Source organism: Hordeum vulgare, chromosome 6H, assembly GCF_904849725.1.
Source record: "Hordeum vulgare subsp. vulgare chromosome 6H, MorexV3_pseudomolecules_assembly, whole genome shotgun sequence".
Lineage (NCBI taxonomy): Eukaryota > Viridiplantae > Streptophyta > Magnoliopsida > Poales > Poaceae > Hordeum > Hordeum vulgare.
In genome coordinates this window covers 541,165,385-541,181,636 of record NC_058523.1, presented here as the reverse complement: position 1 = coordinate 541,181,636, position 16,252 = coordinate 541,165,385, and the positions used below count along the sequence as shown (strand labels likewise).

The 16,252-nt window shown below is 44.6% G+C and overlaps 2 protein-coding genes across 2 annotated transcripts; one reads left to right on the top strand and one right to left on the bottom strand.

Moving 5' to 3' along the window:
* Window positions 1-636: 636 nt before the first annotated feature.
* Window positions 637-3,353, bottom strand: LOC123405812 (alpha-1,6-mannosyl-glycoprotein 2-beta-N-acetylglucosaminyltransferase). Its single transcript, XM_045099357.1, has 2 exons — window positions 3,288-3,353; window positions 637-2,479 (listed from the first exon to the last, which is right to left on the bottom strand). The coding sequence occupies exons 1-2, from the start codon at window positions 3,351-3,353 to the stop codon at window positions 869-871; spliced, it is 1,677 nt and encodes a 558-aa protein (XP_044955292.1). The 3' UTR covers window positions 637-868.
* A 4,825-nt stretch (window positions 3,354-8,178) lies between these two features.
* Window positions 8,179-15,900, top strand: LOC123400977 (ABC transporter F family member 3). Its single transcript, XM_045094692.1, has 18 exons — window positions 8,179-8,576; window positions 8,996-9,211; window positions 9,403-9,592; window positions 11,199-11,407; window positions 11,526-11,684; window positions 11,856-11,984; window positions 12,059-12,160; window positions 12,303-12,449; window positions 12,995-13,057; window positions 13,224-13,270; window positions 13,351-13,410; window positions 13,673-13,755; window positions 13,864-13,958; window positions 14,473-14,559; window positions 14,955-15,042; window positions 15,219-15,304; window positions 15,417-15,479; window positions 15,564-15,900. Exons 1-18 carry the CDS (start codon window positions 8,358-8,360, stop codon window positions 15,681-15,683), a joined length of 2,163 nt encoding a protein of 720 aa, XP_044950627.1. The 5' UTR covers window positions 8,179-8,357; the 3' UTR covers window positions 15,684-15,900.
* The last annotated feature ends 352 nt before the right edge of the window (window positions 15,901-16,252 follow it).

Sequence of the window (16,252 nt, the reverse complement as noted above, 5' to 3'; positions counted from 1 at the left end):
GAAAACTTCATATTTTGTTGTTCAGTGAAGTATCAATATCTCTGTGCCAAGGTTTTCCAGTTGCGACTCATGCGAGTCGCTCAGGGGTAGCGACTCGGAAAGAGTCGAGACTGTAGTTGCGACTAGTCGCAACTCGCTTTTCGAATCGACCTTCTTGTTGCGACTCATCGACTAGTCCACAACTAGTCGCGACTAGTCGAGCAACTCGAAATCCATGCTCTGTGCCTGTCTAAAATTTCACCAGCTACAAATCCTATAATACTGCAAGCATGTAACTCAAGAGTAGATGAGTTCTAAGAAATACAAGTGGCTAAAAATAGAAACACCATGCAAGAAGCATACGAAACTGAAGAAGATAAAAGCATGCACATGATAGCCAAACAATATGAACTTATGAAGTATTGTAGAAACCATTAGTACTAAATATTAGTTTCCAAATTAGTACTAAATATTAGTTTCCAATCATACAACAGAAAAGAGATACTGATGTCATTAGACATGGTAAGACAACAGTAAGAGGCATTGATCATCAACACGCATTAAGCATCTCTGAATGTTAAAGATGCATAGAAAGCAGTACTTCAGTTAAACAAAGTAAACATGACAGTCTCTTAATAATAAATGTTGCAAATGATCTTGAAACAATAAACTCTATCCATATCAGTGAGTTAAAAGTACACCATACATTTCGGGAATGTTAACCCCAAGTCCAAGGCGATGTCTCTGAATAGAGAACTATTCTACAAAACTGAGATAAAGGGTGAAAGACTATTTATATCACAAACCGTGTATGAATCAACCGAAACATGCCAAACAACACTACAACAAGGGCATCATGAACGCCAAAATTTGTGTGCCTATAACCCCATCATGCAGACGATGTGTCTTTAACATGGTACATGTATGCAAAACTCAAGCAAAGCTCCCGGTCACGCCGATCGCCCCAACCACCCCATCCTTTGAAACCAGCCTGATACCCCGGTTGTTTCCTAATGATGTGGACTGGCCAATCAGCTTTGATGTTAGGAACCTTGTCGATCGCATCTAGTTCTATGGCTCCTGCACCATTATCCACACAGACATTGCTGGAGTCCTGGCCTTGGTGCAGGCCGCACTTGCCAAAATGTGCAGCACTCCTCCTAGGGCCCCTGAGACTGTAAACGGGAGCTTCAAACGACGGATACACCGTCGCCCACATGGTTATATCCCAATTGTACTCATCGAAGTCACAGAACTGCTTAGCCTTGGCATGAATCTTCCTCCACACAGTCCTGTTGAAGGCATATCCAATGTTACCCATCTTCTCGGCAACCATGCTCTCCCAGCCTTCCCCTTTCGCCTTGACATCGGACGGCGCCAAATTGACGGCATAGCATTGGGGGCACTTCTTCGGCTTCAAATCCACAAGCAGCTGCGCGTTGCGGTATGCATTGGGGAAGATGTAGTGGTCCTCCTCGATGAAGAGGATGTGCCCATCGAAGTCCCTGGTCTCCTCCAGCCCATCCCACACGGTGTTCATCATCCACCACCAGTGGTGCTTGAGCGACACGATCCTCGGGGAGCGGTGGTTGCCGTACTGGTCCGGCTCGCCCCGGCACCGCTTCTCGGCCGCCCTGTCCTTGTCCCGGCAGTCCCCGGGCGCGACGCCGGGGAAGGAGTCCGGGAAGAGGTGCGGCGAGTAGGGCGCGAAGATCTGCTTGACCTGGCAGAAGGCGATGCCCTTGACGATCTCGTCCATCTCGGGGAAGTAGCCGTCGTGGCTGACGACGAGCAGCGCCTCGCCGATGCCGTCGACGCGGGAGAGGCTGTCGACGACGAGGCGGAGGTAGCGGGGGCGATTGTGGACGTAGAGGACGATCTTGAGGTGGCCGTCGGGGAGGCCGGGGAAGCGGCCCGCGTTGCGCGGCGGCAGCGCGTTGCGGGCGGCGAGGGAGAGGGACAGCGCGCCCTGGCGCGGCAGGCGCGGGGTGAAGGACGGGTCGAGCAGGATCTTGCGCTGCGCGGCCGTGCGGTTGCGGGCGGCCGCGCGCTCGGAGGCGGCGGCGGCGGCGGGCGGGGCCGGGCCGGCCCCGCCGTGGCTGGCGCGGAGGAGCGAGACGAGGGCGAGGACCGCGAGGACGACGGCGGCTAGGAGCGGCGCGGCGCGGGAGCGGAGGCGCGCGCGGTGGTGGAGGGCCATGGCGGCGGCGGCGGCGCCACCTCTCCGGGATCCTGGTGCGGCGGCCGGATCTCTGAGCTGGGCGGGGGGTGGAGTTTGTTGGCTGGTGGTCGATTGGGCGGAGGAGGGGGAGCTGCGGAAGGTGGACTGGGTATTCGTTGGCGGCTGCTGTTTGCCGTCCTTTTTCTTCTCCTTCTTTGGTTTTTTTCTTTTGAAAATTCTTCTCCGGCTTTTTTCTTCTCTGAGGGAAAAATAAAGTATTCCCCAACTTTGTTTGGTGAGAGGAAAGAATAGCTGAATCTGACTCCTCCCTGGGTGTAACTACAGAAATCCTGTTGTGCTCCTTGTAAATGGGATGTGTGATTATTATTATTATAATGTTGGTAATTATTATTGTATCCTTTTTAGTGGTTTTTCTTGGAGAAATATTATCTTGATCTCCAAAAATATTACACGACACGTCTACAAATATTACACCATAGATACGTCTACAAATATTACACGACACGTTTTACATAATTACTATGAAGATGAAATGTCATATTGAAGGTTGTGCTATACGTATGCCTTAGAAGTTATCTTGACAAATATGAAAAAGAAGCCTTAGAAGCTATCTTGACAAATATGGAAAAGGAGCCAACGGCATGCACATGCAGTCAAGCCTCCTGTATTCGTTCGTAACTCGCGTGTTTGGTAGCCCGCATATACCCAATCAAGTCGAATTGGGTCAAGAAAAATATGTTTGGTTGCATGTGGGATGGGTTGATTCGCATCGGCACGAAACTTAAAGCAGCCGAGAGCCTGCCTTGCTGGAACCCGAAAAAGGCAGTTTCCAACGAGCCAGGCTGCGTGCGACGCAAAGGGGATGCAACTCACACACTTGGGGCAAGCCGAAATCGAGTGAGGATGGCGGAGATGGAAATCGAGTGCGCTGGGAGGCACCAAATCTAGCCTCACCCCCCCCCCCTCATTTACCTAGTCATCACTACCTCCAGCACAAGCACTTCCTCTAGCCTCACCACCAATGACGGCGGTGACTCGGATATGCACAAGCGGCTGCAACACTCTCCTATAGTAGGAGTTGTTGCTCCCCTCCCTGTTGGCTACTGTATGGTCGTCCTTGACTCACCATGCCCCCCGGGTCGTCGTTGTCATCTCTGATGCTGGTAAATAACACCTCCTTTGATGAGGACATGGCTACCTTGGATACGACCAAAAATATTTCATATTTGCATATTTATGAGAATTGTTGAGCGCTTGCACGAACAATGAAGATAAAGAAAGAGGAAATTATTAGGTGTTGTTCAAGAAGTCCTATCACATCAGAGCAAATATTGCGTGTTGTTCAAGAAGTTTTTTCACATCACTTTTAGCCTGAGAGAAGATAAAGTCCAAATCTCTCACGTTGTCGACTCAGTTTCGGACTGCACAGACACACATGTCTTAAAACGTCAACAATGTTTGCATACGCACTCCGAATTGGGTGATTCTTTTTTCTTCGGAAGTAAATTTTACCTACGTTCCATCCTAATTGTAATCACTTTAAAATTCGTTCGGGGCATGGAAATAATGACAAATAATATGAGGTTGCATAAAAATCCAAGTCAAACTATAACTCCAAAGGTGTTGCATCACCTCCACTCGGGCCCATGGACCTTGTACGACCTATGGTTGGTTTTAGGCTGCCTTGGACATCCTCCCACCTCCTTGGCCTCCACCCCTTGCTCCTATATAAGTAGATCAACCTAGTAGCTTTTTGTTTAGGATTTGTTTAGTTAAAAGTTAGCCATTGCAACTTCGTGTACTTCGTTTGTGTCCGACGACCAGACCAATACCACTTTCGGATCCCCATCCTTATCAATATTTCACATATATATATTTGCAATATTTAGATTGCTTTTATCATATTCTTGCTTGTTCTTCAATTGCTTGCAGGAAGAGACCTTTGTGGTCAGGTTGATCGTGCTTCGGCGTGGTCAATAACCTTTTGGAGTTGGTTTAGCGATTGCTAAGGCGCAACGTCGTGCACGTTTGTAGTCGGATCGTCATATTCATCTCCAATAAATCGATAGCTACCATCTCATCAAAAGATCGAGACTCTCGCCTCTATCACCCTTCCCCTATGTTTGGTTGTTATGCATGCATCACACACAGTTTGATCGAAGGATCTCATATACATGTGTCGTCTTAGGGCCTCCCTGCATTAGTGATTATTCACGCATCAGAAGATAATAAGCAATAGTATTCACGTAGTACATTGCCATGAAAACCATGTCAGTAATATCATGAGGATCCATAATAAGATGAATGATTCAACAAGTCTCAGTCTCCACATGAGTATAGAGCTATACACCCTTATCTTACAACTTAGAATTCATCTTACAACATTGATAATGAAATGAATATGAAGGTGTAAGAACAAGAAAGATCTCTAACAGAACGATCTCTAAAAGTTCCTCTTCCCCGGATATTTCCTCTTTTGTTCTAGATGGAGTGGCAACGGTTAGGTCTCTCCGACGCTCGGTTGCCCTTCACAAAAGTTTTTCATGTAGATGAGGGGGAGCTAGTGGCACCTGGTAAACCTGCTGGTACAAGCACTTGCGCTCGTATCGTTGGTCGTCTTGCACTCTGTTACCGCTCATGCACATCTTCACTGACCAATGATATCTCAGAAGAGAGAAAGACTTCGCCGAGAGGTAATTAAGTAGGCCATTGAAGCCTTAATTAAGCCTGCATTCTTCTATCTATGATATTCTATCCATGAAAGGGAGAAGCTCAAGTCGAAGGCATTCGAATTATAGATTGAGTTGATCTCATTAACCAATTCTAGTGTCCAAAAACTACCATGAAATCTCTTGCGAAAACAAACCATTCATGAAACTCATGCAGGAGCATGCGGTGGTCACATTAATGGACATGCGCTAGCTAAGAGAACTTCTTAAGTTAGGGTACTATTGGCTGGCTTACTATGGGGAAGGGGGGAAGGCAAGCCGCGTATGGATTGATCCCTAATTCAGTTCATTTTTCATGGTTTTCTTTCCATCTCACAACTTCCATTTCTTGAGCCGACCTTGCCCGCTGGAGGTATGATTCCGATCTTTGAATCGAATTGGATTTTTTGTCTTAAAGTGAGGGCGATGAGTGGGGAAGGAAGCTGACGATTTTATTAGTGTGTAAGGTGGCCCCGAGAGCAGAACCAAGGCCGGCCGTTTCGAGTGCCTTGCGGCGGCAAAAGGATTAGGACGCCCCCCCCATGCTAAGGTTCCATGCGGTCCGGCCGCATTAGGTTAGGGAGCTGGGCGATAATAGCTCCTCCGCATCCCAAGCACGCTGCCCTCCGGCAGCCCTTTCGGGGGTTCCTTAGGGACCGATTCACTCTGCGTAGATTGACTGAACGCAGAAAGCCTTCCACTGGCAGGCGATCGTGTTTTTCACAGGATTTCTCGTTACTCATGTCAGCATTCGAAAAACCCCTAGTATATGAAAGAATGAAAAGGTGCTTTCGCTCTTGTGGAATAAGAAGCCCTCGTACCTTAATGAAAGGAAAATTGTAACTTTTCGTTAGGTATTTGACCAAATAGGAGGTTTGATCCTGGGAGCAGACTCCCCATACCCAGTATGGAGCCGGTGTCAACTTCGGCGTTTCCGAGGGCGAATCCACTTTGAATTTGATAAATGTATTGATTGTGAAGTATGTGTTCACGTATGTCCGATAGATCTACCCGTTGTGGAATGGTAATGAGGATAAGGGCCTCCAAAAAACTTCTTTTCGTTCTATGAACTTTAAGGTGTATGAAGTCTCATAGTTAACTCTTGCAGTGGAACGATAGAGACTCCATTTCACTTAGGTTGATTTAATTTAGACCAGAGGCAAACCTAAGTCAAGGTAATCCTCCTTTGAAACACTTTGGTATTGCTCCTAGATAGATCATAATACAAAAAATCAATCAGAGCACAGGGAGCCCCATAAATAGGCCTTGGTTCCGCGGCAAGTCCTTCTTAAGCATGTGATGGAGCTCAAAAACGGCGTTAGGCCATGAGGGCAACTGATGACCATTCGGTTCCAACATGGAAGTTGCTCTATATGACTTGATTTGGTGTAATTCGGTTGCTTTCCTTCCATAAATGTTATTTCCTGCCAAACAATGGAAAAGTGAGTTTTCTTCTCTCTTAGAGTATCAGCGTTAGAAATAATTGGGAAATAACGGAAACCAGATGAAAACCAAGCCAAAAGTCCTTATAAGAAGTCATATATTCTCTAGCCATCAAGTGTGTGGGAAGGGTTCTCCATAACACTCTCAAATTTTGACCACACCCTCCAGGGGCATGTGAAGACACCATGCTAGGTCCCGTAAATTACGGACCTTGTATGTTTTTCGTGGATTTAAATGACAACATAACGCAAGTGAGGGTCTAGCCTTGTTTCTCTCGTGCCCATACCTCCTCTACTTTGGTTGCGCGCCAGTTTTTTTGGTGGCTTAAAAAGTAAGCCGCCTTCTTCCCAGCTTTTCTCATAAGTCGGTTCCTTCATTTGTTGGGGCTTCTGAATTAGTTATGGGATACCATTGGCTGGGTGCATTCCAGTTATGCAGAGGCCGGGTGTAATGCTTAAGCCTTTTAAGTAATAAAACGTCCCTTATCGAAAAAAAAGTTATGGGATACCAAATTATAAGCCTCAACAAACTTAGAAAGCGGCTTATTTTTTAAGTTGGGAAGATGCACTTATTTTTTTAAGTTGTCCAAAAGAAATGGCCCTGCATATGTTCTAGGCTTCTAGGTTCGATTGATCATGCGGTCCAACAAAAAATCTGTTGAGGCACACAAAATATTGTCACTTGCATCTCGGTAAAAATCCTAACAATGCATTGCCTCCCATTCTTGCAAACACACCATTAATATTTATCTTTATGAATAGTTTCCGACTGTAGAATCATGTGCATCAGCGTACGGGAGGCAACTTAGAATTCATTTGATTCAACTCCTCAAGAAATCTTAATGTGAAGGAAAGAATGAATGACGGGATTTGACATTTATTCTCATGAATCCTCTTCCGACGAGGTTTAAAAAACATACATATGAGATTCATTACAAAATGATATTTTTTAGTGGGCCACACCAAATGCCGCCAAAGGAAACAAACTTCATATGTTCAACACGGACCGGGCCCGGTACGGACTAATCGTGCCCGGGCCAGGTATGTCCTTGAGGGGTACCCCTTGCCCTTGAGGGTCACTTTGGATGGACTAAGATCGCCATGTGTTTTTTTCCTGTACATGTACTTCAGCTTTTAGATAATTTATTTTCATATGTTTTCTCCGCTTTTCGGTTTTTGCCCGTTTTCATTAGGTTTTGGACGTTTTTTTTTTCAAAAACGATTTTTTTTCTTTCACGAGAGACAAAGATTTGCTTCTATTGATCATATTTGCTTCCTTGAGAGACATATATTTGCTTATTGTGAAGACAGATTTTACTTCCGCGAGAGGCACAACTGTATCTATCAAAAACAGGAAAAATGCATTTTTTCTTCTTCTTCAGTGAGAGCCGCAAGTTTGGTTACCGTGAAGACATGGATTTGCTTTCATGAGAGACACGAAAAAGGGAAAAAAGTGAGAAAAGCTGTGCCTAAGGCTCGATTTTTTCTTTTTTTCAATTTTCCTGTTTTTTCCGTGAAAAATAAGTTCACATAAATCTATTTACATGGATCTAGTTTCAAAGATCTCAAAGTGAGAAATTCAATGATAAAAACGGTTTACAATTTAAACGCATGGTTTAAGAGATAAACCATTTGAATAAATGAATCTACAAAGAAATAGAAAACTTTTAGGTTGAGTTGGCGCACATGCAGTGTGCCATTAACCCATTACTCACAACCTGTATTGGAAGTGGTCTTTGAAAGGGTATCCCTTAATTAGTGATTTTGTAGTTTTTACGTTTTTTTTAGGTACTGTGTTTTTGTGTCTGATAGGGACCTTGCGACGGGCCTCCATAGGCGAAATCCTCACGATCCACAAACCCGAAGGCCCGCACCACCGTCTAAACCCATCCGTCAACCGCCAGCCCATCCATTGGACGAGCTGCCTTCGGCTGAACCCAGCCGCCAGCCCGCGAGCTCGCACCACCGTCTCACCCGCCGCTCCGACCGACCCGAGCCGAGCGAGTAGGGTTTGCCTCGCCGCCGCCGCCGCTCGACGTGCACGCGATGGCGGCGCTCGTGGAGACGAGCATGGGGGTGGTGCGGGAGGTGCTGGGCGACTCCGTCGTCGACGAGGTGGACGAGCCCATCGTCTCCTACATCGCCAACGTCCTCGCCGACCAGGACTTCGACTTCGGCCCCCCCGACGGCCACGGCATCTTCGACGCCCTCGGCGACCTCCTCATCGACGCCCGCTGCGTCTACGACCGCGAGCACTGCCTCGAGGTCTCCCCCCACCCCCGCCCCCGCCCAATCCATCCGGTCGCCATTTCGGTTCCCCAATCTGGGTTGATTCGATAGAGCGTCGATTCTATGGCCCTAGGTTTCGGTTCTAGGTTAGATTCGGGGTATGCTGGCTATGCCATCCGTTTCCAGTCTTGGATGGCCAGAAAACCTAGCTTAATTCGCGCTCAGTCACAGTAAAATCATTCGGTCTTGGGATGCAGTCTAGCTCAACCATCCCCTGATGTGTTCTGTAATGGCTTTTAGCTGTTACTCCTGTGTATGCATTCGGAGTAGTAGTCACTGACCTTTACGACCCCGTGTATGCACATAATGGATTCTGGTGTGGAGAAGTAGATGAATAGTTTGATTTGATCCAACATGACACTGATGCTTTATATTTGGGTTCCTTGTCGATATAGGTCTGCACTAAGCTTTGTGAGAAGTTGGGGAGCCATGGCATCGTCAAACCTAAGGCAGCCGTGCGGAGCCTGGCCACGCCTCTGCGCATGAACGCGGGCATGGAGGAGCAGGTCGCTCCGAAGAAGCCAGAGAATATCTTCGATGCGCCCTTGCTGTCCTCGCGTGACAAGGCCAAGCTCGAACGGAACAAGAGAAAAGAAGACAGGCAAAGAGAGGTGAGCTGCTCGCTCATAGATTGCCAGATGACAAATCTCCATGTCATTGATTTGTTCAATAGGAATTTCAGTAGAAATGCAGTGCTTACCATGTTTCCCCACTTTGACAGAACCTTATATGCAATTTGAAAATGCCTTAACTCCTCATTAAACCTGATTTATATGGTACACCGTGTTGCTTGTTGGTGCAGGCCCAGTACCAAATGCATGTTGCCGAAATGGAGGCGCTCAGGGCTGGAATGCCTCCAGTTTATGTAAATCACAGTAATGTGGGTGGCACAACCATTAGGGATATCCATATGGAGAACTTCAGTGTTACTGTTGGAGGTCGTGATCTTATTCAAGATGTCACCTTAACGCTTGCTTTTGGAAGGCACTATGGTGAGTTACGACTTAGCTTACTATGTATGCCTCAAATTTTCACCTGTTGAGGAGGCTCTCTACCTTTTCAGGACACTTTGCCTGCTCAGGATGATCTCATTGCTTATTTTTCTATTATGGGAAACTATGTGGTGCATAGAAACCAATGTTCAGGTTATCGGTAACTGGTAACATATCGGTCAGGGGCTGAGAATGGATAAATTGACGAAGTGGCCATTTAACTGAATATACCGGTAACCCATTTATCGGTTAGGGGGAACTAGGGCCATATCTATATATACTTATAGGCAGTTAGGCTACTGAATGTGTAAATATGCAATCCTAGGGTACATAAGCAACAACATAAGGGGTCTCCTTTATATTCTGATGATGTTGCAGCCAATCTGGAAGTCCATAAACCTGCACATTGTAAACAGATGCATCAATGTGTGCTCTAAATTAGACATAGCTCACAATTTATCAAACAGGTAGTTCTCAGCTTTCAGATCAGGTTCACAGCATAACTCACAAGTAAACAAACAATCCATGTCACAGCTCACAACCCACAAAGGCATAACCGCACAAGAGATAATCTGATAATAATTATGACAAAGTTCAGGAATAGAAATAGATAGTTCTCAGCTCACATCACAAGTTGACAGCATAGTAGGGGCTAGTAGCAGCACAAGTCAGCAAACAACAAGAAGACGCTAACAGGCTAGCAGTAGTACTTGTGCTGTGTTACATCAGTAGTAATAGCAGCTAAGCAATAGCAAAGCAACAACATCAGATCTAGAATACAGCAGTAGCCAATTGGTAGTAGCACATCACTACATCTAATCTAATACGGCAGTACATCACTACATCTAATCTAATCTAGTACAACAGTAGCACAGCAGCAGAGGAATGATCAAAAGAGAGTAGCAGCAGTAGAACAACAATGATTTGGAATTTTAGATAGAGGAGAGGGAGCTGGATAGAGTATACCTTGCTGGCTGGGGACGCCATGGACAGGGAAGCTACCGGAGGCTGCTGCTCAGGGAAGGGATGGCTCCAATGGCTGCTGCTCGTTGAGGGGACAGGGAACCTGCTGCTGCTCGGGTAGGGTTGGTCAGGGCCGGTGGGGGCTGCTTGTGGAGGGGACACCGCCGGCGGATCTGCTCCTCCAGGAGCGGGAGAGCAGATAGATCGAGCGGGAGAGAGCAAATAGATCGAGCGGAGGAGAGAAGTGACCTAAACCTAATGCTGGCGGCTGTGAAAACTAGAAGTAGGGACGGAACGGGCCAGATTTGGGCCAAAACATGTGGCCCAGTTAATTGGCCCAGCCGATAGTTCGGCCTGACAACCAATAAATCGGCTTGTCAGACCAATTAACTGGACCTCCCAGTTAATGGGCCGAATAGTCCTTTCTCGTATCGGAGGGGGCCCGAACAGCAGTTAACTGCAGTTAATTGGCTGATATTTTTGACATTGGTAGAAACTCTCTAGAAATATCTTTGGAACAAGGGAGCACAAATATCAAAGTGTTACTTGGGCATACAAGCACCTGTACCCCTTGAAATATTGCCGTATCAGTTCCTATTCCTTTTTTCCTTCAATGATTTAGTTTATTTACATACCATTTCAGGTCTTGTTGGAAGAAATGGTACTGGAAAGACTTCTCTTCTCAGAGCTATGGCTCAACATGCAATTGATGGAATTCCTAAGAACTGCCAGATATTGCACGTTGAACAAGAGGTCACCGGTGATGACACAACAGCTTTGCAGTGTGTGCTGAATGCTGATGTTGAACGGGTCCAACTTTTGCAAGAAGAGGCCCAGCTGGGTCAATTACTGGTTAACTACTGCATTATCAACTTTCTACATGCGCTAATGTGTTTTTCTCTTTTGGGTCATTCACCCTTTTTTCAGTTTTGCTTGTCGATTTGCTTATAGTCTGCTACTTTTTATGCAGAAAGATCTAGAGTATGAGGCAGAGTCCAAACAGAGCCTAGACAAGAGCAAGGGTGATGTTGACAAAGATACTATCAGCAAGAGGCTTGAGGAGATATATAAGAGGCTTGAATTCATTGATGCAGATGCAGCAGAAGCTCGTGCGGCATCAATTCTGGCGGTATGTTTCTTTGTTGACATCCATTGCTTGGTGATTTGTTCTTGTTGTCTCATTTGTGCAGCATGTCATTGCTGTCATTTCTCTCCTAGTAGTTAGTGCTTACGATGCTTTAAAGAGTTATAGTTCTTCATACTAACATTGAACTATTCTGATTGGTTGAAATCTTTACAGGGTCTCAGTTTCACTCCAGAAATGCAATGCAAAAATACAAAATCATTTTCGGGAGGATGGCGGATGAGAATTGCACTAGCACGTGCTCTATTCATCGAGCCAGATTTACTGCTACTTGATGAGCCAACCGTGCGTTTTAAATATAGCGTTGCTTCTCTTCTCTTGCTGCCACATGCTAATGCTAACAAACCACCACTTTGCAGAATCATCTTGATCTGCATGCTGTGTTATGGTTAGAAACATATCTCCTGAAGTGGCCAAAGACATTCATTGTTGTGTCCCACGCTAGAGAGTTTCTGAATACGGTATGAACTCACGGTATCATTATGCAGTAGCTAATATCGACATAATTTGCTCGACTCATATTTTTAGTACACTTGCATGAGTACCATTATATTTCTATTTTTCATCTTAATAACTGAATAACTGAGGGAAAACATTTCTTAGGTTGTCACCGACGTTCTTCACCTACATGGTAAGAAGCTACATGCTTACAAAGGTGACTATGACACATTTGAGAGGACAAGGGAGGAGCACCTCAAGAATCAGATGAAAGCCTTCGAAACAAATGAGAAGGCCAGAGGACACATGCAGGTTGGTTTCTGCTTTTAGTGCGTATGGTTAGCCCTCAAAGTACGTTAATAAACCCTTTTCAAGAAAATTGTGCTGATAGTGTCGAAAAAAGGAAAGAGAGAGAGTTGAAAGGCGGTTTGCACCTCAATTTGAACAACCACATATGTTTTTAAGGTCTGATATAGTTTCCTTTTCAAGAGCATGCAGTAATTTCCCGTTGGCCTTCTGACTTTCTAGTGCACTGTATCTCTCTTCAAGATGTTACTCTGTTTAGCATATAAGCTTATCTATGCTGGTCTTATGCTATTGAATTATACAGTACCGAATATGTTCATCAGTTTGAAATGGTAATAGCAATAGCAATTGTAGGCAAGCAGAGCTTGTGTGACAGTCTGACCTAGGTCCTGCTTGCATTGTTTACGCTTGAACACGATACCAAATTTAGATTCAGAGACTTCTATCTGATCTTAGCTCAGAGGTGAAAGTAAAATTGAACTAGGTACAGTGCAGCTAGATCTTTTTGGAAAGATCAAGGATGAGGTTTGTTGATCTATTTTCTTTTGTAGGCATTCATTGACAAATTCCGATACAATGCAAAGAGAGCATCACTTGTTCAATCAAGAATCAAGGTACATTTTCTTGCTCCTGTTTCCATGACCTCATCGTACAATGCATAACTTTTGTTGTTGTTTCACTTTACAGATGATTTAGAGCACCCAACTAATATTTTTTTACATACTTGTTCAGTGAATAAATTGATATTTGTCTTCATCTTTTTTATTTGCATTATCTCAGGCATTGGAGCGAATGGAACATGTTGATGCTGTTGTTAGTGACCCAGAGTATGCTGGCTCCCTAAATCTGTTTTATTTGGTCTTTTGTCTACCATTGACTTAGCAATTGCCTGGTTAATCATTTGCAGCTATAAATTCGAATTTCCAACTCCAGATGACCGCCCTGGACCACCAATCATTAGCTTCAGGTTTCAGTTCTCATCCCTTGCCATTTACCATTTATGGATGCTTGTTCTGCTCTTCCCATGCGAACCTCATGGGTCATGGCTTCTTATTCTTTTACTCCCTTTTATTTTTTATCAACCACTCTACCATTTCTGTCAAGACATAGCAGTTAGTTGTATACACATTCTCTTTTGAGATAGCTATATGCCTATATCATATAGCGATGAATTTGTTTTACTCGATTTTATCTGTTGAAATGAATGTTTATATGTTTGATTTGTGCAGTGACGCTTCATTTGGTTACCCTGGAGGGCCTATTTTGTTTAAAAACTTGAATTTTGGTATCGACCTCGACAGCCGCATAGCAAGTAAGAATCATTTGTTCCAGTCATATTTTATTTACTGTAAAGAATAAAATCTAGCTTTTGCTTCAGTGGTTTGTCCATTTTTTCCTCACATTTGATTTACTATTTCAGTGGTTGGTTCAAACGGTATCGGGAAGTCCACTATACTGAAATTAATATCTGGAGACCTACAGCCAACTTCAGGAACAGTGTTTCGCTCCCCCAAGGTGCTTTAGCCTTCTAGAGCGACACTCTTGATATTTTACCGCTATATAATCGTACCCACACCATGTTAATTTGTTCTGCACAATTGTACTGCGTTCTCCTTGAGTGTTTAATAATTGTGTAACCAGCTGCCAGTGTCGGCATCTCCTGCTTCACTTTTCTACTCCCTCCGTTCTCAAATATAAGACCTTTTAGACATTCCACTATGAATTAGATACGGATGTACATAGACATATTTTAGAGTGTAGATTCAATCATTTTGTTTCGTATGTAGTCCATAGTGTAATCTCTGAAAGGTCTTATATTTAGGAACGGAGGGAGTAGGTGTTATGATGTTTGCATCCATGCCATTGTGATATTATACAGAAATTTTTGAAACATGCACATGTGAACTCTACTTGTATAATGAAACCACATGCAAGTGGTACAATCATTTTAATATCATTATTGATTGACATAATACTTTTTCTGCACCATCCCGCCTTTGGCTTGTTGATTTATTTGTTTCTTTTACAGGTTCGCATGGCTGTATTCAGTCAGCATCATGTTGATGGACTTGATTTGACGGTGAACCCCCTTTTGTACATGATGAGATGCTTCCCGGTAAGCCCAAGCATCATGATATTTTGCAGGGATGAAATGCTAGATTTAGTAGAGCATGTTGTTCACTTGGTGGGTTAGCGGGTAGTATGCTCTATTTGGTACTACCTCCGTCCCAAAATTCTTGTCTAAGATTGATATGGATGTATCTAACACTAAAACGGGACTAGATACATCCATATTTAGACAAACCTAAGACAAGGATTTTGGGACGGAGGGAGTATTTAACTTGAATATACATTTCAGCTCTGATATGAAGAAAGCGTATTATGGTCTGTCTGGTATTTTTTTAATTGCATATTTCAGCTGTAATATAGAAAAAGAAACATTACCATCCTTTTGGTATTTGACTTAACACAAATCTCAGCTCTAATGTAGAAAAAAAAATGTCTCTGCAGGGTGTACCTGAACAGAAACTGAGGTCACATTTGGGTTCCTTTGGTGTTACAGGAAATCTTGCCCTCCAATCTATGTACACTTTATCAGGTATGTAATAACACAACAGTCTCCTGGATGGATTTAGCTGATAGCTCATTGGCAGCTGCGACGAGTTGAAGCTTTCCTCAGCTTTGAGAGATTATATTACATTCGCTCAATGGTTGATCTACTTGTATAATTTTAGCAATGTCCTGATCCTAGTTAATGCACATTTGCAATGGCAGGTGGTCAGAAGAGTAGGGTTGCGTTCGCGAAGATCACCTTCAAGAAGCCGCACATTATCTTGCTTGACGAGCCTTCTAACCATCTTGTAAGCGAACCACCTCATCTTCCCTCCTTGCCCCATACCTCCTTGTATAAGCAGAGATGAGAAACCACGGTAACAAGCAGTTCCTGACATCGTGAAATTTTGTGTGTTGCAGGATCTCGACGCAGTGGAGGCGCTCATCCAGGGTCTGCTCATATTCCAGGGAGGAGTGCTGATGGTAAGGACACATTGCCACCACGTTGCATGTTGTTCCTTTTCGTGTGGTACAGCATCACCCTAACCAAATGGTACTCTTTTGCAGGTGAGTCACGACGAGCATCTGATCACGGGGAGTGTGGACGAGCTCTGGGCGGTGACGGACGGCAAGGTTGCCCCGTTCCCGGGCACGTTCAAGGAGTACAAGAAGATGCTCACGACATAAACCTGGAAAAAGGACAGGACATAAGGGAAGATGCCCACACAGACATACAGAGAGTATATGTATGATATGTACGCCCTGGCATGGGAAACTGATGTAATCTTATGCTTATTACCTACCTGAGGTTCGAAGGTTCGACCGGAACTAAGCTACTACATACAATTTTGTTTGATCCAACCTGCCCGACAATTTGTATCGAGCTTGTGCTTTTCTTGGACAAGCTTTGGAGTTGGAGGTGGTGAAAGTATGCAGTATGGGTACATACCTCTACTTGTTGTACAACACATGCCGCCAACACAGCAAGTAGATTTTTCATTTTTCTGACCAAACCGACGTTGCTGCTTGGCCCTATCAGACGTCCCTATTGGTTGAAAACTAGATTAGCCCAAAAATATGGAAAGTGATATCATGAACAGTCCGTTACTTACGGCCCAGTCAGCCCATCAGCTTATAAACGGAGTGAAACATTATCGAGAGTCACTAGTTAGCGAGCGCTCTTTTCGGAGCCTTCCAGAAAGCACTCCCGCGTGCTGTCGGCAGATAGAAGGCATATGGTAACACAACTAGACAAA

Coding starts and splice junctions, on each gene's coding strand:
- LOC123400977 (XM_045094692.1), top strand. CDS start 8,358: ATGGCGGCGCTCGTGGAGACGAGCATGGGGGTGGTGCGGGAGGTGCTG. Junction 13,058..13,223: donor TTGTTCAATCAAGAATCAAG/GTACATTTTCTT, acceptor GCATTATCTCAG/GCATTGGAGCGAATGGAACA. Junction 13,959..14,472: donor CAGTGTTTCGCTCCCCCAAG/GTGCTTTAGCCT, acceptor TTTCTTTTACAG/GTTCGCATGGCTGTATTCAG.
- LOC123405812 (XM_045099357.1), bottom strand. CDS start 3,353: ATGTCCTCATCAAAGGAGGTGTTATTTACCAGCATCAGAGATGACAAC. Junction 2,480..3,287: donor ACGACGACCCGGGGGGCATG/GTGAGTCAAGGA, acceptor GGATTTCTGTAG/TTACACCCAGGGAGGAGTCA.